Source organism: Aotus nancymaae, unplaced genomic scaffold (assembly GCF_030222135.1).
Source record: "Aotus nancymaae isolate 86718 unplaced genomic scaffold, 86718_ANA_hifiasm-v0.15.2.pri h1tg000108l, whole genome shotgun sequence".
Classification (NCBI taxonomy): domain Eukaryota; kingdom Metazoa; phylum Chordata; class Mammalia; order Primates; family Aotidae; genus Aotus; species Aotus nancymaae.
Genome location: NW_026988523.1, coordinates 35,080,602 through 35,105,138, shown reverse-complemented (window position 1 = coordinate 35,105,138; position 24,537 = coordinate 35,080,602). Strand labels below are relative to the sequence as shown.

Here is a 24,537-nt window from a genome sequence, read left to right as displayed (position 1 = left end):
CTGTCTCAGCCTCCTGAGTAGCTGGGCCTACAGGTGTGTACCACCATGCCGACTAATTTTTTGCATTTCTAGTAGAGATGGGATTTTGCCATGTTGCCCACACTGGTCTTGAACTCCTAGGCTCAAGCAATGCCCCCCCAACTCAGCCTCCAAAAGTGCTGGGATTACAGGCATGAGCCACACTGTGCCCTGCCAACATGAATGCTTTCTAATCCATTTCTGCTTGGAACCTTGAAAAAACATACATAAAGAATTCTGATGAAAATGTCCAGAATGAGACTCTGGCATCTGCATTTTTAATAAGCTCTTAGGTGACTCTGCTTTATACCCAGAATTGAAGGCCCCTGGTAGACAGGGTATCCAAGAATCATCAGGGTAAAGAAGAATTTTTCCAATATATTTCTTGTTCCCTAAAAATATCTTATCCTGAGAAGATCATGCAGTTTGGAAATATTCTTGCAAGGGACTGGAAACTATACCTTTTATTTTTTTTGAGACAGAGTCTCACTCTGTCACCAGGCTTGAGTGCAGTGGCGTGATCTCAGCTCACTGCAACCTCCACCTCCCAGGTTCAAGTGATTCTCCTACCTCAGCCTCCCGAGTAGCTGGGACTATAGGCATTCACCAACACGCCCGACTAATTTTTGTATTTTTAGTAGAGATGGGGTTTCACCATGTTGGCCAGGATGATCCCGATCTCTTGACCCGTGATCCACTCGCCTCAGCCTCCCAAAGTTCTGGGATTACAGGCGTGAGTCACCACGCCCAGTTGGAGACTGTACCTTGAAAAGTCAATGAATCAACTGGATTTCACTTTGCTACCCACAAAATGGCAACAACTTACTGTTGCCTCTTTATTTCACATGGATAAATGAGTTTCAAGTTATGAGTCCACTGTGAGCAAAACCTATGAAAGAAACTAAAAATGATAGTTATTCCAACTCCAATATCAGGTCTCCATAGTCTATTGGTACTCAGGGCACAAACAGAACAGAATCCATATAGACTACCTAGCACTCCACTTCTAGGAGTCTAGTCACCTGGTTCAGGAAGCGCTCATTTGTAGTTTTGAAATTCTTCAGCCAGGTTGAAGCCTCTAAAGGTTGATCAAAGCGCTGTTTGTTGTAGTTGGACTGCAGAAGTTCCCGGCAATTTTTCACCCAAAGATGAGCTTTAAAAAGGCAGAAGAAAACAAACTAGGCAGAAACTATATTCACCTGGAAATATTCCAGCCTCTTTAAGTTATAAGAAATGACTTTAGTTTCCCGTATATATTTCTTTTTTTTTTTTTTTTTTTTTTGAGACAGAGTCTTGTTCTGTTGCCCAGGCTAGAAGGCAGGATGAGATCACAGCTCACTGTAACTCTGAACTCCTAAAAGCTCAGGCGATCCTCCTACCTCAGCCTCTCAAAGTGCAGGTGAACCACTGTGTCTGGCCTTGTCAGGTCCATCTTACACTAAACATCATCATTAGAATCAATATATAAAGCATACCAAGTGGCTCACTTCTGCTTACTGGCAAGTTTGAAAGGTAAGTCAGAAAATATGGATGTTACGTGAGCAGGTTTGTTTAAAAAACAGAAAATGTGAATGCAGACAACACTGAACAAAAAAGGGATATACGCAAAGTGTAATATCCCTTAAGTTTTGACAATCCATACTGATGACTCTAGAATGCTGATAAATAGTAAAAGGCTCTATGAGTACTCAGAATTATTAACCAATGGCAAAAACAAAAACTCCATGGCGACCTGTAAGGCAAGAGTTTATGCTCATGGGTATTAAATATCAAAAGGAGGACTGCTTAGCATCAAAAGGCTTCAGGAATCTTTTAGCCCAATTTCCTTTTGTCACATTGACTTTACCTTCTAACCTTCTTGGGAGTAGTATCACGAAGAAATATTGATCAATGAGCTCTGACTGGTCTACATCTGGAGCAAAGGCTCTTCTTTTTTCTTTTTTTGAGACAGGGTCTTGCTTTGTTGCCCAGGCTAGTGTGCACAGATGCGATCACAGCTCACTGCAGCCTCCTCCTGGGCTTAAGCGATATTCCGGCCTCAGCCTCCCACAGTGCTGGGATTACAGATGTGAGCCATCGTGACTGGCAAAGGCTTTTCTTTTAGTTATCACATCCCTGTTAGAAAATTAAAGCTAAGGTCGAGCGTGGTGGCTCACACCTGTTATCCCAGCACTTTTGGAGGCTGAGGCGGGTGGATCACCTGAGATCAGGAGTTCGAGACCAGCCTGGCCAACATGGTGAAACCCTGTCTCTACTAAAAATACAAAATTAGCTGGGCATGGTAGCATGTGCCTGTAATCCGAGCTAGTCGGAAGGCTGAGGAAGGAGAATCACCTGAACCTAAGAGGGGGAGGTTGCACTGAGCTGAGATAGCACCATTGTCTCCAGCGTGGATGACAAGAATGAAACTCTGTCTCAAAAAAAAAAAAAAAAAAAGAAAAGAAAATTAAAGTTGCAAGGCTTTAATAACAGATAAGTGAACCTAACAGAAGAAAAGACAGGAAGATCTTACCATCTGGAATATGTAGTATGAGCCAGTCCTGTTTTGCACAGAAATGAATAACATGGCAAAGACTGAGGGTTTTTCCTGTTCCCTTCTCCCCATCTAAAGCACATGTTGTTAAAGAAAACGTGAGTAGAAGGGTCACTTGTACTGTGAACAGTACTTATGTTTTGTTTTTTTTTTGAAATGGAGTCTCGCTCTCTGTCCCCAGGCTAGAGTACAGTGGCTTGCTATCAGCTCACAGCAACCTCTGCCTCCTGGGTTCAAGTGATTCTCCTGCCTCAGCCTCCTGAGAAGCTGGGATTACAGGTGCCCTCCACTGGGCCTGGCTAATTTTTTGTATTGTTAGTAGATGCGGGGTTTTGCCATGTTGGCCAGGCAGGTCTTGAACTCCTGATTTCAGGTGATCCGCCTGCCTTAGTCTCCCAAAGTGCTGGGATTACAGGTGTAAGTCATCGCACCAGCCTCAACAGTACCTTTTGCATTTCTTCTTTTCCCTTCTTTGAGGAGAGAAAGCATTGGTTCATGAGGGTCCAGGCACGAAGGAAAGGATACACAGAAGATATCGTACAGCCGGATAAGCAAAATTGGTGTTTTTCAGGTAATGCAGAAGTTCTAGGGCTGGTTTCCTTACCATCAGGTAAGCTTCACTGAATGTCTTCACCTGATAAAATAGGAAAGGAAGGAAGGAGTGGGTGGTGTGTGGAACTTCTAACCAGTTCTTGGTATATACACACTGCCTAAAGTGGCAACTAAGACCATCAAATGGCATGCCTCTAATTTATTCAGTTAGGAGAGGGTGGGTTGGTAATGAGTTTGAAAATCTATCCATATAACTTAGCTAAAAACTGAAATACATTATTCCACACCAAGTAACATGATAGCCAGCTTTTGATTATTCCTCTTACTGAATCAGATACCATCTCAGCTGAAATCTATAAATAATTGATATATTTCATTAAAAAATTATGTATACCATTTAAGGTCACTGTAAATAGGGAAAGTATATAGAAAAATGCTTAAAATATCTGACATGAGTTAATCATTCAATAAACATTAACACTTAAAAAAAATATTTTTTTTGAGACGGAATTTCACTCTTGTCATCCAGGCTGGAGTAAAATGGCACGATCTCAGCTCACCACAACCTCCACATCCTGGTTCAAGCGACTCTGCTGCCTCAGCCTCCCGAGTAGCTGGGATTACAGGCATGCGCCACCGCACCCAGATAATTTTGTATTTTTAGTAGAGATGAGGTTTCTCCATGTTGGTCAGGCTGGTCTCAAACTCCTGACCTCAGGTGATCCACCCGCCTTGGCCTCCCAAAGTGCTGAGATTACAGGCATGAGCCACCACACCCAGCCTAGAATTTATTTTTAGTTAATTTTTATTACTTTAACCATTTGGACTTTTTTCTCTAGAACTAAATACATAGCAGCTCCAGAGCAGGTGTGACCTGCTACCCACAACTCTAAGGCCATCCATACCTCACACCTCCAGCATACTAACCTTTCAGAGTTTACGTGATCATTCCCCTTTTGTCACCAAAATACTTTGGGGGGAAACTTGGGAAGCACTAATGTGCATGAACATGATTTGCAAAGAAAGTATTAAAATATGTCTACCAATAAGAATATCTAACAAATACTGTTTGTAAGTATAACTAAAACAGTGTTAATTAATTTTTTTTTTTTTTTGAGACAGAGTCTCACTCTGTTGCATAGGCTGGAGTGCAGTGACATCTCGGCTCACTGCAATGTTCGCCTCCCAGGTTCAAGCAATTCTCCTGCTTCAGCCTCCCAAGTAGCTGTGACTACAGGCGTGTGTCACCACGCCCAGCTAATTTTTGTATTTTTAGTACAGATGGAGTTTCATCATGTTGGTCAGGCTTGTCTTGAACTCCTGGCCTCAAGTAATCTGCCTACCTCAGCCTCCCAAAGTGCTGAGACTACAGGCATGAGTCACTGTACCCAGACAGTGTTGATATTTTTAAAAGAAATCCTAAGAAAACAATTGAATTGTTGTAGGATTTGACAGATAATTCCAAGCTTAATGAAAAGTTCAATGTTCAAAAAAATATGATAGATATTAAAACAAATGTCAGCCAGGCACGGTGGCTCATGCCTGTAATCCCAGCACTTTGGGAGGCCAAGGCAGGTGGAGCACTTGAAGTCAGGAGTTCGAGACCAGCCTGGCCAATATGGTGAAACCCTGTCTCTACTAAAAATACAAAAATTAACCGGGCGTGGTAGTGAGTGCCTGTAATCCCAGCTACTTGGGAGGTTGAGGCAGGAGAACAGGAGAATCACTTGAACCCAGGAAGTGGAGGTTGCAGTGAGATGAGATCGTACCACTGCACTCCAGCCTGGGCGACAAGAGTGAAACTCTGTTTCAAAGAAAAATGTCACATCAGGGCTGGGAGCTGTGGCTCACACCTGTAATTGCAGCACATTGAGATGCCAAGACAGAAGGATTGCTTGAGTCCAGGAAGTCAGAGATGTAGAGTGTGCTGTGGTCACATCACTGTACTCCAGTCTGGTTGTCAGAGTGAAACCCTGTCTCTATAGTTAAAAAAAAAAATAATTGGCCAGGCATGGTGGCTGACGCCTGTAATCCCAGCATTTTGGGAGGCTGAGGCAGGTGGATCATGAGGTCAAAAGATCGAGACCATCCTAGCCAAGATGGTAAAACCCTGTCTCTACTAAAATACAAAATTTGCCTGGGCGTGGTGGCACATGCCTGTAATCCCACCTACTTGGGAGGCTGAGGCAGGAGAATTGCTTGTACCGAAAGAGGCAGAGGTTGCAGTGAGTTGAGATCGTGCTACTGGACTCCAACCTGGCTATAGAGCAAGATTCCGTCTCAAAAAGAAAAAAATAATAATAATAATAAAATAGGCCAGCACAGTGGCTCATGCCTGTAATCCCAGCACTTTGGGACGCCGAGGTGGGCGGATCACCTGAGGTTGGGAGTTTGAGACAAGCCTGACCAATATGGAGAAACTCCATCTCTACTAAAAATATAAAATTAGCCAGGTGTGGTGGCACATGCCTGTAATCCCAGTTACTCGGGAGGCCGAGGCAGAACAATCAATTGAACCCAGGAGGCAGAGGTTGTGGTGAGCCGAGATCGTGCCACTCCAGCCTGGGCAACAAGAGGGAAACAGTCTCAAAAAAAAAAAAAATAGGCTAGGCGTGGTGGCTCACTCCTGTAATCCCAACACTTTGGGAGGCTGAGGTGGGCAGATCACAAGGTCTGGAGTTCAAGACCAGCCTGACCAACGTGGTGAAATCCTGTCTCTACTAAAAATACAAAAATTAGCTGGCATGGTGGTGCCTGCCTATAATCCCAGCTACTCAGGAAGCTGAGGCAAGAGAATTGCTTGAACCAGGACCCAGGAGGTGGAGCTTGCAGTGAGCTGAGATCATGCCACTGTATTCCAGCCTGGGCTACAGAGTGAGACTCCATCTCAAAAAATAATAATAATAATAATAATAAAACAGAGTCAGCTACTCTCAGCCCACTGCCCATGAGTTAGGTCTGCTCCAAAAGGAGCAGTATTAAAAAATATATATCATATTAGGCAACATGACAATGCTAATATATAAAGAGCAGTGAGGAAGTAGGCCTTCACATAAATGAAAATTATGAAAAGAATGTGTACATTCTTTCAGAGCGTTGTTGGTTAAGCCAATCTGAAAACAACATCAAATAGTTAAAGACAGAACCTCACAACCTGAAGCTAAATAAAGATTGTACCATGAATGTCTTGGAACAGTTTAAAGTGCCACTGCAGATGACTGCTTCCGGTTGTGCCCCATTTCTAATCTTAACAAAAAAAATTTTTTTAATTGAAATTGTTTTTTGGAGATAGAGTTTCACTCTGTTGCCTGAGTGGAGTGCCGCGACACTGCCATAGTCCACTGCAGCCTGAACTTTGGGCTCAAGTCATCCTCCTGCTTCAGCCTCCTAAGTAGCTTCCATACTGGACTAAATGTTTTTCTTTTCTAAATAGAGATACGGTCTCATAATGTTGCCCAGCCGGTCTTGAACTCCTGCGCTAAAACAATCCTCCCACCTTGGCCTCCCAAAGTGCTGAGACTACAGGCATAAACTACCTTGCCTGGCCTGTTATTCCTTTTTTTATTTTATGCTTGAGATAAGGTCTCACTCTATTGCCCAGGCTGGGGTGCAATCACTGAAGCCCCCACCTCCTGAGTTCAAGAGATCCTCCCACCTCAGCTACCTGAGTAGCTGTGACTACAGGTATGCACCACGTCCAGCTAATTTATTTTTTAGTTTTGTAGACACAAGTGTCCCTATGTTGCCCAGACTGGTCTTGAATTCCTGGGCTCAAGTGATCCTTCCACCTTGGCCTCTCAAAGTGCAGCTGGGATTATAGGTATGAGCCATAGCGCCCAGCCTGTTATGCCCTTATTATTCATCTAATTTCCTGAAATAAACCACACTGAAGAAATGAGAGCCTCTGGCTTGCATGCTAAAACTCACCTGCACAGGCAAGTTTGATATGTCATTAAGAAAGAATAATTTCTGATGCTGAAAATTTGGTAGAAGCCAGTTAGAAGAATCAATTGTGCAAAAAAACTTTGGCCAGCCACCCAGCATGGCCAAAGGCTAGAGATATATTTAAAAGATACCCTGCTGAGATATATTTAAAACATACCTTGCTGAGAGAATAGAAACCGATGCATCTAATCAAACTATCGCTTCAGGCTAGTCTAGAACTCCTGGGCTCAATAACCAGGAATTCTTTCAATGGTTATATAGCAATCCAAGATTACACTCCTTGGCTTGAAATTATGGCCACAAAACATTTTCACAATATTCATGAGAGAAACCAATGCATCTAATCAAAATATCACTTCTATTTAGCATAGGGGTGTATAATGATTTTGCTTTTGTGCAGCATATTAACTAATTTCATGATATTTTGCCAAGGCAAATTTTAAGTTCATTTAATACAATTATTTGATGCTGAAGTTACTGGAATCTTTTAGGACTACAAAGGAGGAAAACATCAATATTGTTTAAACATGAGCTTAAAGTAATTATACTAGACACAAAAGGTAATTAACAGATGAATTTCTGTTTTTCAGATTAAAATTTCATCTTTTATAGTTTTCTTCTGATTTAGCCCCGCCCCTTTGCTAGCAGCAGCTTGTATTCTGGGATCCCCTGAGTTCCATTCCCTGTGTTGAGCACCTGCATCACAAAGCGAGGAGGAAGGCCATGGGGAAATACAGTCTTCAAATCCTGGGGGGAGATGTTGTAGTGCTGACCCTCGTGCTGATCCCCATGCTTAGCCTAGGAAATAAGAGTGCAAAACAGGTATAATGATGACAAAGTGACCAAGACTTTCTTCTTTTTTTTTTTCGTCTTATCTGTATTTTTATTATATACACACACACACACACACACACACACACACACACGTATGTGTATACACATACATGTACACATATATACATGTATATATACGTATATATGTATGTGTGTATATATATACGTGTATATATATATATGTGCGTGTATATATGTATATACACATATATTTTTTTTTAATTTTAGATCTTTTGCTCAACAGTGGTATTTCAGTATATATATATTTTTAATGGAGTTTTGCTTTTGTCACCCAGGCTAGTGTGCAATGGCACGATCTTGGCTTATTGCAATCTCCACCTCCTGGGTACAAGCAATTCTCCTGCCTCAGCCTTCCAAGTAGCTGATATTACAGACATGTGACACCATGCCCAGCTAATTTTTGTATTTTTAGTAGAGATGGGGTTTCACCAAGTTGACCAGGCTGGTCTTGATCTTCCGACCTCAGGTGATCAGCCCGCCTCAGCCTCCTAAAGTGCTGGGATTACAGGCGTGAGCCACCTTGCCCAGGCTTAACATCTTATCTGTGACCAAGACTTTGAAAATCGCGTAAGGCCTGCTATTCACTCATGTCTTTTTGTCTTTTTTTTGAGACAATGTCTTGCTTGCTTGCCCAGGCTGAAGTGTGGTGGTGCAATCAGGGCTCACTGAGGCCTCCAATTCCCACACTCAAGATATCCTCCCGCCTGAGCCTCATGAGTAGCTGGGACCACAGGTGTGCACCACCACACCTGGCTAATTTTTTACTTTTTTGGTAGAGATGAGGTCTTGCTATGTTGCCCAGATTCGTCTTAAACTCCTGAGCTCAAGTAATCCTCCCACTTTGGCCTCTAAAAGTGTTGGGATAACAGGTGTGAGCCGCCGCACCTGGACCACTCTTCTCTTAAACCTAGAAAAGATATCTCCCACTGTTTTGAGACAGCCTGCTGTCCAGGCTGAAGTGCAGTGGCTCAATCTCAGCTGACTGTAGCCTTGACCTCCTGGGCTCAAGTGATTCTTGTACCTAAACCTCTTGAGTAGCTGGGACTACAGGTGCATCACACTATGCATGGCTAATTAAAAAAATTTTTTTGATAGGCACAGGGGCTGACGCCTGTATTCCCAACACTTTGGGAGGCTGAGGTTGACTGATCACCTGAGGTCAGGAGTTCAAGACCAGCCTGGCCAACATGGTGAAACTCCGTCTCTACTAAAAGTATAAAATTGGCCAAGCTCAGTGGCTCACACCTGTAATCCCAGCATTTTGGGAGGCCGAAGTGGGCAGATCATGAGGTTAAAAGATCAAGACCATGCTGGCCAACAAGGTGAAACACGGTCTCTATTAAAAATACAAAAATTAGCTGGGCGTGGTGGCATGTGCTTGTAGTCCCAGCTACTTGGAAGCTGAGGCAGGAGAATCACTTGAACTTGGGAGGCGGAGGTTGCAGCAAACTGAGATCATGCCACTGCACTCCAGCCTGGCGACAGAGCAAGACTCTGTCTCAAAATAAATTAATAAATAAAAATAAAAAACCTAGCCAGATGTGGTGGCGGCTGCCTGTAATCCCAGCTACTTGGGAGGCTGAGACAGGAGAACTGCTTGAACCTGTGAGGTGAAAGTTGCAGTGAGCCGAGACTGTGCCAACTGCACTCCAGCCTGGGCAAGAAGAGCGAAACTTCATCTCAAAAAAAAAAATTTTTTCTTTTTTAATAGAGTTGAGGTCTTGCTATGTTTCCCAGGCTAGTCTAGAACTCCTAGGCTCAAGTGATCCTCGCACCTTGGCCTCCCAAAGTGCTGGGATTACAGGCATGAGCCACTGTGCCCAATCTCATTTATATTAGCCAAGAATGCTGGTTGCTGTCTCCAAACCCAGCATGTATATAAAAGTGGTGGCCCAAATGAAGCCAATTGCTCATCAAAGTAAACTGTAGATGTAGGGGTAGCAGAGACGATTCTTGCCATCTGGATTCTTCTGTACTATCTATTACAGGTGCCCACCGCCACACATGGTTAATTTTAGTATTTTTAGTAGAGATGAGGTTTCACCAAATTGGTTAGGCTGGTCTAGAACTCCTGACCTCAAGTGATCCACCTGCCTCAGCCTCCCAGTCTGAGAGTAAATAGTAAGTGAATGGGATGACAGTCATGAGCCACCCCACATGGCCAAAGGCTAGAGATATATTTAAAAGATACCCTGCTGAGATCAGATTTTGGGTAATGGGAGATTATTTTTTTCCTTCCACATTAGCCTTTGTTAAGATGGGAAGACTCAGAGGGTAGGGGCAGGGAAAGAAAGCTGCTGGTTCTTCACATTACAGCACAGACCACAAATTAATTTCATTTATGAGAGGCAGCAACAAAAAAGAAATCAATATCCAGTCTAATGAGGAACTCAACTAGAAAATGCAACACTAGATACTGCTGGAAACCTGATCTTCTGCAGATAAACTTTACTTTAAATGATGCTCTTCTCATAACGAATCAAGTTAGTTCCCTCTGCAGACCCTAGGAAATCCACTTACAAAACTGCAAAATAGCACCAGATTGGTTATTAGAAAAATTGGGTTCTGAATCTGCCCTGGTAGAAAATTGCAGGGAAGTAGTTTAATTTCTTTAGTATTCTCCATACCAGAAGTTGGTAAGTTATGGCTGGGCACCTGTTTTGTAAGTGAAGTTTTACTGGAACATGTTCACACTCATTTGTTTATGGCAGAGTTGAGTACTTGTGACAGACCATCCTGGTCCATCAGCCTAAAATATTCACTACATGAACCTTTAAAGAAAAGTTTATCACCCAACACAAATAGGAGCAATGATTATTGGTAAACTTCCCCTGTAAGAAATTAAACTTGGTAAGTATTGAGTATTTGACAACTCTATGCTCAGCAAAATCTGTGGCACTAGCTGACTTCACTAGTAGAGATTACACGGGAACAGATATGGACTGAGCTGGCCAGTGTATGTTACCACAGTATCAGACAGGTATAGGGATAATCTGGGTTTCAGAGTGCTATCTCAGGTGCACTGTCTATCTGACTAAATGCACACCTACTTCGCTTGTTTGTTTCAGTTTTCCTATGCAAAATGAGGGTAGAAACACAAATCGTAAGTCCCGAGAAGCCCCACATACACATTAGTAACTCACCGGGTCATTCTCATTGGTGCGGGAAATAGCTCTGGGACTCCCAGCTGGAACCTGGTTATCTAGGTGAGCAGCAATGCTTTGGTGTGCCTGGGTTCTCACGTGTAAAAAACGCCCAGGGTCCAACTATAAGAGAAACCATTTCAGTGTTTTGGGTTATCAAACTTTTTATGGTTGCTATAACACTGCGAATGTGAGCCATGTCTACAACAGGGATGTCACTAATGTACATTTTCCTTCTATGTAAAAAGGATCCTTGTTATTATTTATATTCACTAAATCCAATGACATTATTCATATTCTGTATCTGTTCCAGCCTGTGTATTGCCTTATCAGGGATCTGTCCCATATGAAAACAAATGATTCTGTCAGAGATTGTTCAGGAGTATAAATAGCATAGCCACTAACAAACCTGAAGCACGAAAGCTCTTTAAATGCACTTGCACAGTGATGAATCGTTGCCAATACTGTGTAATTCTCAGCTGTCAGTCACCTCAGTTATGAAGGGATCAGTGCAATGCTCCTCATTATGTGATAGCTATAATTACACACCCTATAACAATTTTCCTGCTAACTGCGCCCTGGAATAAAGAATCTTTCATTAGAGACATGTAATAAGGGAGTATGTCAAATACGCAGCTAAGTGAAAGTAAACTGCTCTGTATGCAACTCAGTGGACTGTACACTGAAACCTCTGTCAGGAGACAAATCTGACAAAATGGTAAGTGAAGAACCCCAAAACTGAGCTTAAGGAAAACAAGCCTTATGTAGAAAGTGAAAAGATGTGTTATGAGGAAAAGATTAGGGAATGCAGCCAGGAGAAGCGAGAGGACAGAAATATAAGGGATGGTGTAATAAGGGAATTGCTTAATAAATAGGTTATAATATGAAAGCTACCTGTATTTTATACTCTCACCAAGCAGCTTTTTTCTCTTTTTAAGACAGGGTCTTGCTGTGTCACCCAGGTTGGAGTGCAGTGGCACGATCACGGCACACTACAGCCTCAAACTCCAAGGCCCAAGTTTGTTTCTTCAGCAGAGCAATCTGAGTAATACACCTTAGTACTACTTAAATGCTACTCAATTTTATATACTGAAGAGAAAGCACCATGTCTCTTTACAAAGCAGAGTGGAAAACAAACTATTCAAGGGCCACAAGGTGGTGCTATTTCTACAGTAATGTGATGACATTTTTATCATACATTTTTTTTTTTTTGAGATAGGGTGGGGTCTTGCTATATTGCCAGGCCAGTCTCAAATTCCTGGGCCCACGTGATCCTCCTGCCTCAGCCTCCCAAGTAGCTGAAACAACAGGTATTTTTTTTTAGATGGTGTTTTGCTCTTGTTGCCCAGACTAGAATGCAATAGTGTGATCTCAGCTCACTGCAACTTTTACCTCCTGGATACAAGTGATTGTCCTGCTTGTATCTCCTGCCAAAGCCTCCAAAGTAGCTGGGATTACAGGTGACTGCCCCAAGTCCGGCTAATATTTTTGTATTTTTAGTAGAGACCAGGTTTCACCATGTTGGCCAGGCTGGTCTTGAACTCTTGACCTCAGGTGATCTGCCTGCCTTGGCCTCCCAAGGTGCTGGGATTTCAGGCGTGAGCGACTGTGCCCAGACTTTTTTTTTTTTTTGAAACAGAGTTTCACTTATTGCTCAAGCTGGAGTGCAATGGCATGATCTCAGCTCACCACAACCTCTGCCTCCCGGGTTCAAGTGATTCTCCTGCCTCAGTCACCTGACTGAGTAGCTGGGATTGATTATAGGCATGCGCCACCATGCCTGGCTAAATTTGTATTTTTAGTAGAGACGGAGTTTCTCCGTGTTGGTCAGGCTGGTCTCAAACTCCCGACCGAAGGTGATCCTCCCACCTCCGTCTCCCAGAGTGCTGGGATTACAGGCATAAACCACCGCACCCAGCCACAACAGGTACTTTTTGAAGCAAATTAAAAGCTAGCAAACTGGAATCTTTAGTTCTTTAGAGTTTTATATATGATATCATTCAAGTAGACTCGTTTGCAGAGAAAACAACCATGTGTACTACAATTGCTTCCGTACAGTTCCAGAATGAACATCCTGCAGTTTCCGAAAGAACATCTGTTGGCCAATCTAGAAGGCCACTGTGATGGTTAAGATTAAGTGTCAACCTGATTGGATTAAAGGATGCAAAGTATTGTTCCTGGGTGTGTCTGTGTGAGGGTGTTGCCAAAGGAGATTAGCACTTGAGTCAGTGGACTGAGAGAGGCTGACCCACCCTCAACGTGGGTGGGTACCATCTAATCATCTGCCAGTAGGGCTAGAATAAAGCAGACAGAAGAAGGTGGGATGCACTGACTTGCTGAGTCTTCCAGCCTTCATGTTTCTACTGTGCTAGATGCTTCCTGTCGTTGAACACTGGACTCCAAGTACTTCACCTTTTGGACTCTTGGACTTACCAGTGATTTGCCAGGGGCTCTCAGGCCTTCAGCCACAGACGGAAGGTTCCACTGTCAGCTTCCCTACTCTTGAGGTTTTGGGACTGGGACTGGCTTACTTGCTCCTCAGCTTGTTTAAGGCCTACTGTGGGACTTTGCCAGATGGTGTGACTCAATACTTAACAAACTCTCCTTCATATATACTTCTATTCTATTAGTTCTGTTCCTGTAGAGAACTCGGACTAACACAGTCAACCTGAACCAAACCTGACTAATACAATCACCCTGAACCAAACTAAAACAAACAAACAAACAAAAACAAAACCCACAAAACCGAAACCTAAAAACTTTCTCTTAGCCTCAGCACTACAGACTTGACTAATCCAGCTCAGGTGCTCCTCTTGAGTGCTGTAAGAGCACCTTACTATAAAGTCATTTATTCATGATTCTACTGGACTATAAGCTTCTGGAGAACATGGACCATAGAATTCGATATAGCACAGTGGTTAGGCCACAGGCTTTGAAGTCAGACAGACCTGGCACCTCGTCTGGGCTTTGCAACTTCACAGGCTGTTTCCTCAGGTAAGTTACCTAGTCATTCTCATCTTTAGTTTCTACATTTGTGAAACAAGGATATTATCTCATCCATGGGCTGATCATGAAGATTAAGGAAATAAAGCACTTAGTGTAGTACTTGGCACATAATAATGACAAACAAATAATAACTATTATTAGTGAAATGAGGCATCTTAGAATTCTGAGTACCTGCCATATAGAAGGTACTGAAAAACTATTTGGTAAATAAATGAAAAAATGAAGTAAACCAGCAGAATGGTCTTTTTCATGTACAATTTTACTTTTTATTCTATTTTAGATGCTCAAGTTGTAAATTGGCAACTGGTTTTTCTTTTAAATACTTCATTAAGGGATGATAACCATTAATCCAACTAGAGAAACAAAGTTAATAAAGATAATTACAGTCAAACTTTGTGTTTATGGAGAAATGTTAATTCTCCTATACCATGGTAAATTCTCAAGCCAATTTTTCTACTGAAACCTGTTACAGATGAAGTTTTCCAGAGCATTTTATTCTAGATACAATGACTCCATCTAAAAACAAGAATTCTACCTAAAGGCAGTATGCACAAAGTGTTCAGGTCAGTCAGGACTCACCTTATGGATCCTAGAGATAAGCCTTGTTATTCCTTTCAGCATCCTTGGACTCTTAAAAAAAAAAAAAGTGAACAGGTTAATCACAAATGGGAAAAGATATTGGCAACATGGAAAATTGACAATGAATTAATATGGATTCATAATCTACATTAATATCTAAAATATATAAAGAATGCCTATAGCTTCATAAAGAAAAATGAACAAAAGACACAAACAGGTATGTCACAGAAAAGATAACTCAAAAGGCTAGTGAACCCATGAAAAGATTTTTGAACCTCATTACAAATCGGGGAAATGCTAGCTAAAATGATGACAACCAGATACCATTCACAACCACCATACTGGGAAAATTAAAAAGTCAGGTGGGACACAGTGGCTCACGCCTAAAATCCCAACACTTTGGAAGGAATATTTTGGGAGGCTGAGGTGGGTGGATTGCTTGAGCCCAGGAGTTCGAGGCTGGCCTCAGCAACAAAGTAAGACCCTGTATCTACAAAAAAAACATAAAAATTAGTAGGGCATGAGAGTGCATGCCTGTAGTTCCAGCTACTTAGAAGGCGGAGGCAGAAGGATCACTTGAGCTCAGGAGGTAGAGGCTGCAGTGAGCTGAGATTGTGCCACTACACTCCAGCATGGATGACAGAGTGAGACTGCCTCAAAAAAAAAAAAAAAAAAAAAAAAGGGCCAAGTGTGATGGCTCACACCGGTAATCCCAGCACTTTGGGACGCCAAGGCGGGCAGATCACTTGAGGCTAAGAGTTCGAGACCAGCCAGGCCAACATGGTGAAATCTCGTCTCTACCAAAAAATACTTTAAAAAATTAGGTGTGGTGACATGCGCCTGTAGTCCCAGCTACTCTGGAGGGTGAGACAGGAGGATTGCCTGCATCCAGGAGGTGGAGGCTACAGTGAGCCAGTATAGCACCATTGTACTCTAGCCCAGGCGACAGAGTAAGACTCTGCCTCAAAATAAATAAATAAATTCATGAAAAGAAAATTAAAAAGTCAGAAAATAGCAAATGTTAAATAGGCTGTGAAACATTTCACTGTATTAAATTTTCATACAATGTCAATTAAAGTATAAATACAAACATCTTTGCAAAGTTGAAAATGCACAAGCCTGGCCAGGCACAGTGGCTCACATCTGCAATCCTAACATTTTGGGAGGTGAGTCGATTACCTGAGGTCACAAGTTGGAGACCAGCCTGGCCAACATGGTGAAACCCCATATCTAATCCCACCTACTCAGGAGACTGAGGAAGGACAGTTGCTTGAACCCAGGAGGCAGAGGTTGCAGTGAGCTTAGACTGCGCCATTGCACTCTAGTCTGGGCAACAAGAGCAAAACTCTGTCTCGAGGAAAAGAAAAAAAAAAAAAGAAAATGCACAAGTTGGCTGGATGCGGTGGCTCAGGCCTATAATCCTCGCACTTTGGGAGGCTGAGGTAGGCAGATCACCTGAGGTCAGGAGTTTGAGACCAGCCTGGGCTGGTGAAACCCTGTCTCTACTAAAATACAAAAAAAAAAAAAAAAATTAGCTGGGAGTGGCAGCATGCCCCTGTAATACCAGCTACTAGGGAGGCTGAGGCAGGAGAATCGCTTGAACCCAGGAGGCGGAGGTTGCAGTGAGCCAAGACTGCACCATCGCAATCCAGCCTGGGCAACAAGAGCGAAACTCCATCTCAAAAAATTAAATTAAATTTTAAAAAACTTCTACATGTACACTGGGAGATATATATAAGGACGTTCATACTGGCAGAGTATGAATTCTTAAAAAAAAAAAAACTGTAGAGAAACCAAATGTCCCTTAGTAGAAGAGTAGGGATAGTCATACGAGGGAATATTAGAAAGCAATTAAATGAAAAAATTACCATTGCATGCATGCATCAACATGGATCTCAAAAATGAATACTGAGTGAATAATATTACATCTGGCATGATATGTCATATAAAATTCAAAACCAAAAAGCTTCATTAATTATTTGGGGGACATAAACAGGAAAACTGAAACAAAAAGGCAAGAGAATAATAAGAATGACATTGAGTATAATGGTTACTCCTGGGGAGAAAGGAAAGGGAAAAAGATTGAGGTAGAACACACAAGGAAATTGATAATAAACTATTACTAATACTGGACAATGGATACATGAATATTATTTTCATACCATGTGTATTATATTCATTCTTTTGTATGTAGGACATATTTAAAAGCCCAAATCTTTTGGAGCTCAGAGGTATAAAATACTTAAATGTAACTCTCAATATCCAGTAGTTATAGGATAACTGAATTAAACGTCTATATAATTAGTTCATTTTGGCTATCAATTTCTTTGTTTTGGTTTGGTTGTTTTGAGACAGAGTTTCACTCTTGTTGCCCAGACTGGAGTGCAGTGGCATGATCTCAGCACACTGCAACCTCCGCGTTCAAGCAATCCTCCTGTCTCAGCCTCCCGAGTAACTGGGATTACAGGCACCTGCTACCACGCCCAGCTAATTTTTGTATTTTTAGTAGAAATGGGGTTTCACCATGTTGGCCAGGCTGGTTTCAAACGCCTAACCTCAGGTAATCCTCCCACCTTGGCCTCCTAAAGTGCTGGGATTACAGGCGTGAGCCACTGCACCCAGCCCCTTTGGCTATCATTTTCACCTTTTAAAATTTTATTTTATTTTTATCTTATCTTGAGACGAAGTCTTGCTCTGTCACCCAGGCTGGAGTGCAGTGATCTTGGTTCAATGCAACCTCTGCCTCCCAGTTTCAAGCAATTCTTCCACCTCAGCCTCTGAGTAGCTAGAATAACAGACATGCACCACCACATCCAGCTAATTTTTGTACTTTTAGTAGAGACGAGGTTTCACCATGTTGGCCAGGCTCTTTGAACTCCTGACCTCAGGTGATCATCCCACCTCAGCTTCCCAAAGTCCTGGGATTAGAAGTGTGAGCCACCATGCTCGGCCCACCTTTCTTATAACCAAAATCTTTAAAGTAACAACAGTAACAACCTAGAGTTGCAACCAATTAACCCAACAGTTACTGAACACCTACTGTGTGTCAGGTCTTGTGAATAAAATGGTGCACAAACTATTATAGTCTCTGATCTTATAGTCAAGGAATTTATAGTACAGTCAAGAAAATCACATGGGCTGGGCATGGTGACTCATTCCTGTAATATCAGCACTTTGAGAGGCTGGGGTGAGAAGACTGCTAGAGCCTAGGAGTTTGAGACCAGCTGGGAAAACACAGTGAGACCCCCACAAGTTCTGCCAAAAAAAAAAAAAAGGAAAAAAGAAAAAAAATTAATTAGGTAGCCATGGTGGTACACGACTGTAGTCCCAGCTACTTAGGAGGCTGAGGCCAAAGGGTCCCTTGAGCCCAATTGTTCAAGGCTGCAGGGAGCTATGATCACACCACTGTACTCCAGCCTGCATGATAGTCAGATCTGGTCTAAATAAATAGATAAATAAATAAAAAGAGGCTGAGCACAGTGGATCACAGCTGTAATCCTAGCACGTTGGGAGGCCAAGGTAGACAGATTGCCTGAGCTCAGGAGTTCGAGACCAACCTGGACAACCCCATCTCTACCAAAATACAAAAAATTGGCCCAGCATGGTGGTGCACACCTGTAGTCCTAGCTACTGAGGCAGTTGAGGCAGGAGAATCTCTTGAACCTGGGAGGCAGAGGTTGCAGTGAGCTGAGACTGCACCATTGCAATCCAGCCTGGGCAACAGAGCAAGACTCCATCTCAAATAAATAAATGAATAAATAAATAAAAAGAGAAACACATAAACTCCTTTAAATTTTATTTCCTTTTAGTTTTTTCTTTTTCTTCTTCTTCTTCTTTTTTTTTTTTTTGAGACAAGGTCTCGCTTTATTGCCCAGGCTGGAGTGCAATGGCAAGATCACAGCTCACTGTAGCCTGGAACTCTTGGGTTCAAGTGATCCTCCTTCCTCAGCCTTTCAAGTAGCTGGCAATATAGGTGCCACTGCCTGGCATATTAAAAAAAAATTTTTTTTTTGGTAGAGATAACCCTTGCTATGGTTCCCAGGGTGGTCTTGAACTTCTGAGCTCAAGTGATCTTCCTGCCTCAGCCTCCCAAAGTGCTGGGATTACAGGCATGAGCCACCATGCTCTGTGTAAACTTTATCACATTTGTTATTTTTCTTGAAGCACCGTCTTGGCCTGCCACCCAGGCTGGAGTAGAGTGGCACAATCACAGCTCACTGCAGCCTCAAAATCCCCTCCTCAAGCTATCTTCCCACCTCAGCCTCCCAAGCAGCTGGGATTACAGGCAAATGCCCCTGTGCCTGTTTTTTTAATTTTGTAGAGACAGGGTCTTGCTATGTTGCCAGGGCTGGTCTTGAACTCCTAGACTCAAGCAATCCTCCCACCTCTGCCTCTCAAAGTTCTGGGATTACAGGTATGAGCCATAGCACTTGGCCATAAATACACTGTTTTCTTTTTTTTTGAGATGGAATCTCGCTCTGTCGCCCAGGCTGGAGAGCAGTGGCGTGATCTTGGCTCACTGCAACCTCCACCTCCCAGTTTCAAGCGATTCTCCTGCCTCAGCCTCCCAAATACCTGGGACTACAGCCACCTGCCACCACACCAGCTAATTTTTGTATTTTTAGTAGATACAGTGGCTCTTACCAGTGGTCCTAGCTACTTGGGGAATTGAGGCAGGAGGATTACTGGAGCTTGGGAGGTTGAAAGTGCAGTGCACTCCAGCATCACGCCACTGCACTCCAACCTGGGTGACAGAGTGAGACCCTGTCTCAAGAAAAAAACTTGTCAAGCTGATATGGTTTGGCTGTGTCCCCACCCAAATCTCATCTTGAACTGTAGCTCCCATAATTTCTATATCCTGTGGGAGGGACCACATGGTAGATAATTGAATCATGGTGGCAGTTTCCTCCATACTGTTTGTGTGGCAGTGAATAAGTCTCACAAGATTTGATGATTAAATAAGGCGTTTCCCCTTTCGCCTGGCTCTCATTCTCTCTTGCTTGCTACCACGTACGATGTGACTTGCTCCTCGCTGCCTTCTACCATGATTGTGAGGCTTCCCCAGCCATGTGGAATTGAGTCCATTAAACCTTTTTTTCTTTATAAATTACCCAGTCTTGGGTATGTCTTTATCGGCAGCATGAAAATGGACTAATATACAGGCTAATCTCACAATTCATATGGAAATGCAATAGACCTAGAACTGCACAAGCATTCTTAAAAAATAAAAAATTTGGAGGCCTCATACACCTTGATTCCAAAACTTACTACAAAGCTACAGTAATCAAGATAGTGTGGTACTGGCATACACTTAAATCATGGTCAACTGATTTTCAACATGAATGCCAAGAGAATTCAATGAGAAAAATTTAGTCTCTTCAACCAATGTTACTGAGACAACCTAAAATTCACCTGCAAAAGAATGAAAATGGACCCCTACCTCACATTATACACAAAAAAGAACTCAAAATAGATCACAGACCTACTTGTAAGAGCTCCAAGTATAAAACTTGCAGGGGGCAAGTTTTCTAATTTTCTACAGAAGAAAATAAAGGAGTAAACCTTCATTATTCTATGTTACGCAATGGTTTCTTAGCTATAACATCAAAAGCACAAGCAAAAAAACTAAAAATAGATAACTGAATTTTATTGAAATCAGACACTTGTACCTCAAAGGATACCATCAAGTAAGTGAAAGACAACCTATAGAATGGGAGAAAATATTTGTAAATCACATAGAACTTAACTTATATCTATAATATATAAAGAACTCTTACAACTTAACAATAAAAAGTCAACTCAAAGTTGGGTGTGGTGGCTCACGCCTATAATCCCAGCATTTTGGGAGGCTGAGGCAGGCAGATCATGAGGTCAAGAGATTGAGACATGGCCAACATGGTGAAACCCTGTCTCTACTAAAAATATAAAAATTAGCTGGGCGTGGTGGCACACTCCTGTAGGCCCAGTTCCTTCGGGAGGCTGAGGCAGGAATATCGCTTGAACCCAGGAGGCGGAGGTTGCAGTGAGCCGAGATCTCACCACTGCACTCCAGCCTGGTGACAGAGCGAGACTCAGTCTCAAAAAAAAAAAAAAGGCAACTCAGTTTTAAAATGGACAAAAGAGCCAGGCATGGTGGCTCATGCCTATAATCCCAGAACTTTGGGAGGCCGAGGCAGGTGGATCCTGAGGTGGGGAGTTCGAGACCAGCCTGACCAACATGAAGAAACCCCATCTCCTCTAAATTACAAAATTAGCCAGGCATGGTGGTGCATGCCTGTAATCCTAGCTACTTGGCAGGCTGAAGCAGGAGAATCGCTTGAACCTGAGAGGCAGAGGTTGTGGTGAGTCGAGATTATGCCACTGCACTCTAGCCTGGGCAACAAGAGCGGCAGTCAGTCTCAAAAAATAAAAATAAAAAAATAAAATGGGCAAACGAGTCAGGTGCAGTGGTTCATGCCTATAATTCCAGCACTCTGGGAGGCTGAGGCAGGAGGATTGCTTAAGCCCAGGAGTTTGAGACCAGCCTGGGCAACATAATGAGACCTGTCCTCTACCAAAAATTTAAAAAATTAGCCAGCATGTTAGCATGCGGCTGTGGTCCCAGCTACTTGGGGGGCTGAGGTGGGAGGATCACCTGGGCCTGGGAGCTTGAGGCTGCAGTGAGCTGTGACCACACCACTGCACTCCAGCCCAGGCAACAGAGTAAGACCCTGCCTCAAAATAGAAAAATAAAAAGGCAAAATATTTGAGTAGGCATTTCTCCAAAGTAGTTATACAAATGGCCAATAACCACATGAAAAGATGCTCAAAATTATCAGTCATTAAGAAAATGCAAATAAAAACCACAATGAGATAACACTTCACACCCACTAGGATGACTAAAATAAAAAACTGATAATAACATGTGTTGAACAGAATCTGGGAAAACTGGGATTCCTATATGTTGCTGTTGGGATTTTTTAAATGATGAGGCCACTTTGGAAAAGTTTGGCAGTTCCTCAAAAGGCAAAACATGGAGTTACCATATGAACCTGCAATTCCACTCTCAGGTATAAAAGAGAAATGAAATCATATGTACACTAAACTTGTACACAAATGTTCATGACAGTATTACTCATAATACCCAAAAAGTGCAAATACCTCACATGTCCATCAATTGATGATGGATAAACATAACGTGGTATAGCCATATCATGGAATATTATTTGGCAATACGAAACACAGTTCTGATGCATGACACAATGTGGATGAACCTTGAAAACAAAGTAAAATAAGCTAGTTGCAAAAGACTATATATAGTATGATTTCAATTACATACAGTGTTCACAATTTGGTTATTGATTACATAACTGATTTAGTGGTTAGGAGAAATGGAAAGTGACTACTGATAGGATTCTTCTGGGGGTGATACAAATATTCTAAAATTAGATAGTGGAGGCTGGGCACGGTGGCTCAGGCCTGTAATCCCAGCACTTTGGGAGACCAGGAGTTCAAGACCAGCCTGGGCAACATAGGATAAAAATAATAATAAAAACTACTACTACTATTAAAAAAAAAACTGGTCAGGTGTGGTGGCTGACATCTATAATACCAACACTTTGGGAGGCCAAGGCAGGCAGATCACTTGAGGTCAAGAGTTTGAGGCTGGGTGCTGTGGTTAACGCCTGTAATCCCAGCACTTTGGGAGGCTGAGGTGGGAGGATCACCTGATGTCAGGAGTTCAACACCAGCCTGGCCAATATAGTGAAACCCCGTCTCTACTAAAAATATAAAAAAATTAGCTGGGCATGGTGGTGGACACCTATAATCCCAACTACTCGGGAGGCTGAAGCAGGAGAATCGCTTGAACCTGGGAGGCAGAGGTTGTAGTGAACTGAGATTGCGCCATTGCACTCCAGATTGGGCAACAAGAGTGAAACTCCATCTCAAAAAAAAAAAAGTTCGAAACCAGGCTGTCCAACATGGTGAAACCCGATCTCTACTAAAAATAAAAAAATTAGCCAAGAGTGTTTGTGGGCGCCTATGATCTCAGCTACTTGGGAGGCTGAGGCACGAGAATCGCTAGAACCCAGGAGAACCCAGGTGCTACAGGGAGCTGATAGCACCACTGCACTCCAGCCTGGGCAATAGAGCAAGACTCAGTCTAAAATAAAATAAAATAAAAATTAGCAGGATGTGGTGGCATGTGCCTGTAGTCCTAGCTGCTCAGGAAGCTGAGGTGGGAGGATCCCTTGAGCCAAGGAGCTTGAGGATGCAGTGAGCCAGGACTGCACCACCGCCTTCCAGCCTGGACAACAGAGTGAGATCCTGTCTCAAAGCAAACAAACAAAATTTACAGTAAAGTTGCAAAGGTAGTACAAAGTGCTTTCTTACAATTTTCATTCAGCTTTCTTTAATGTTATACATATATAACCGTAGTACAATTTTCAAAATTAAGAAATTAAAGCTGGTACAATACTATTTACTAAACTGTAGACTTTATTTGGATTTCCTCAGCTTTTCTGCTAATCTTTTCTTTTTTTTTGAGATAGGGTCTCGCTCTGTCACCTAGGCTGCAGTATGATTGCATGATCTCAGCTCACTGTAACCTCTGCCTTGATCCTCCTGCTTCAGCCTCCCAGGTAGCTCAGACTACAAGCGTGTGCCACCACACCTGTCTAATTTTTGTGTCTTTTGTAGAGATGGGGTTTCACCATGTTGCCCAGGCTGGTCTCAAACTCCTGGGCTCAAGCAATCCACCCTCCTCTGCCTCCCAAACTGCTGGGATTACAGGTGTGAGCCATTGTACCCACCTAATGTCTTCTTTCTGTTACAGGATCCAGTAGAAGGTTCCACATCTGGAGATCTTTTTCTTTCTTTATATCTATCACTGACATATTACCTACTCTTTAAAGATTTTGCAAAAGGCACAAATTTGAAAATTATATCCTCGTTAATCTAATTCAAGTCATTGATACAACTATTTAACAGGATAGAGTTACTTTAGTATAGCCTAGATCAGTGGCTCTCAACCATAGCTGCATGTTAGAATTACCTGAGTATAGTTTGTAATTTTTTTTTTTTTTTTTTTTTGTACAGACAGGGTTTCACATGTGGTCCAGGCTGGTCTTGGAATTCCTGAGCTCAAGTGATCGGTCCACCTTCGCCTCCCAAAGTGCTAACATTACAGGTGCACACCATCACGCCCAGCTGATTTTTGTATCTTTTTTATAGAGAGAGGATCTCACTATGTTGCTCAGGCTGGTCTCAAAACTCCTGGGCTCAAGTGATCCGCCCACCTCAGCCTCTCAAAGTGCTGGGATTATAGGCGTGAGCCACGGTGCTCAGCCCACCTGGGTATAGTTTAAAAATTCTGATAAACAGATTGTACCTCAGACCAATTAAATCACAGTCTCTGGTAGTGGGACCTAGACATCAATTTTTTTTTTTTTTTTTTTTTTTTTTGAGATGGACTCTCGCTCTGTCGCCCAGGCTGGAGTGCAGTGGTGTGATCTTGGCTCACTGCAACCTTCCCCCCGGGTTCAAGCGATTCTCGTGCCTCAGCCTCCCAAGTAGCTGGGGTTACAGGTGTGTGCCACCATGCCCAGCTAATTTTTATATTTTTAGTAGAGACTGCATTTTACCATGTCGGCCAGGCTGGTCTTTTTTTTTTTTTTTTTTTTTTTTTTTAATTCGACTCTTAGGTCATGAATAAATGAGAGGCTGGTCTTGAACTCTTGGCCTCAAGTGATCCGTCTGCCTCGGTCTGCTAAAATCCTGGGATTACAGTTGTGAGCCACCGCACCTAGCCAGAAATCAACTTTTTTTTTTTTTGAGACGGAGTCTCGTTCCGTCGCCAGGCTGGAGTGCAGTGGCACGATCTCGGCTCTCTGTAACCTCTACCTCCGGGTTCAAACTATTCTGCTG

The 24,537-nt window shown here is 42.6% G+C and overlaps 1 protein-coding gene across 5 annotated transcripts in view; it reads right to left on the bottom strand.

The window, feature by feature from the left end:
- Nucleotides 1-24,537, bottom strand: part of DAP3 (death associated protein 3) — a 42,990-nt gene that overhangs the window by 17,739 nt on the left and 714 nt on the right. For all 5 annotated transcript variants that reach the window (XR_010340415.1, XR_001107044.3, XR_010340414.1 and 2 more), the window contains exons 2-7: nt 14,632-14,682; nt 11,047-11,169; nt 7,745-7,846; nt 3,077-3,185; nt 2,531-2,623; nt 1,041-1,171 (exon numbers count right to left, since the gene is read on the bottom strand). Coding sequence is in view for 2 of the 5 variants with exons in the window: in XM_012449886.3 (XP_012305309.1) it covers nt 1,041-1,171; nt 2,531-2,623; nt 3,077-3,185; nt 7,745-7,846; nt 11,047-11,169; nt 14,632-14,673 (600 nt within the window). In the remaining 3 variants the exon portion in view is untranslated. The remainder of the gene's footprint in view (nt 1-1,040; nt 1,172-2,530; nt 2,624-3,076; nt 3,186-7,744; nt 7,847-11,046; nt 11,170-14,631; nt 14,683-24,537) is intronic.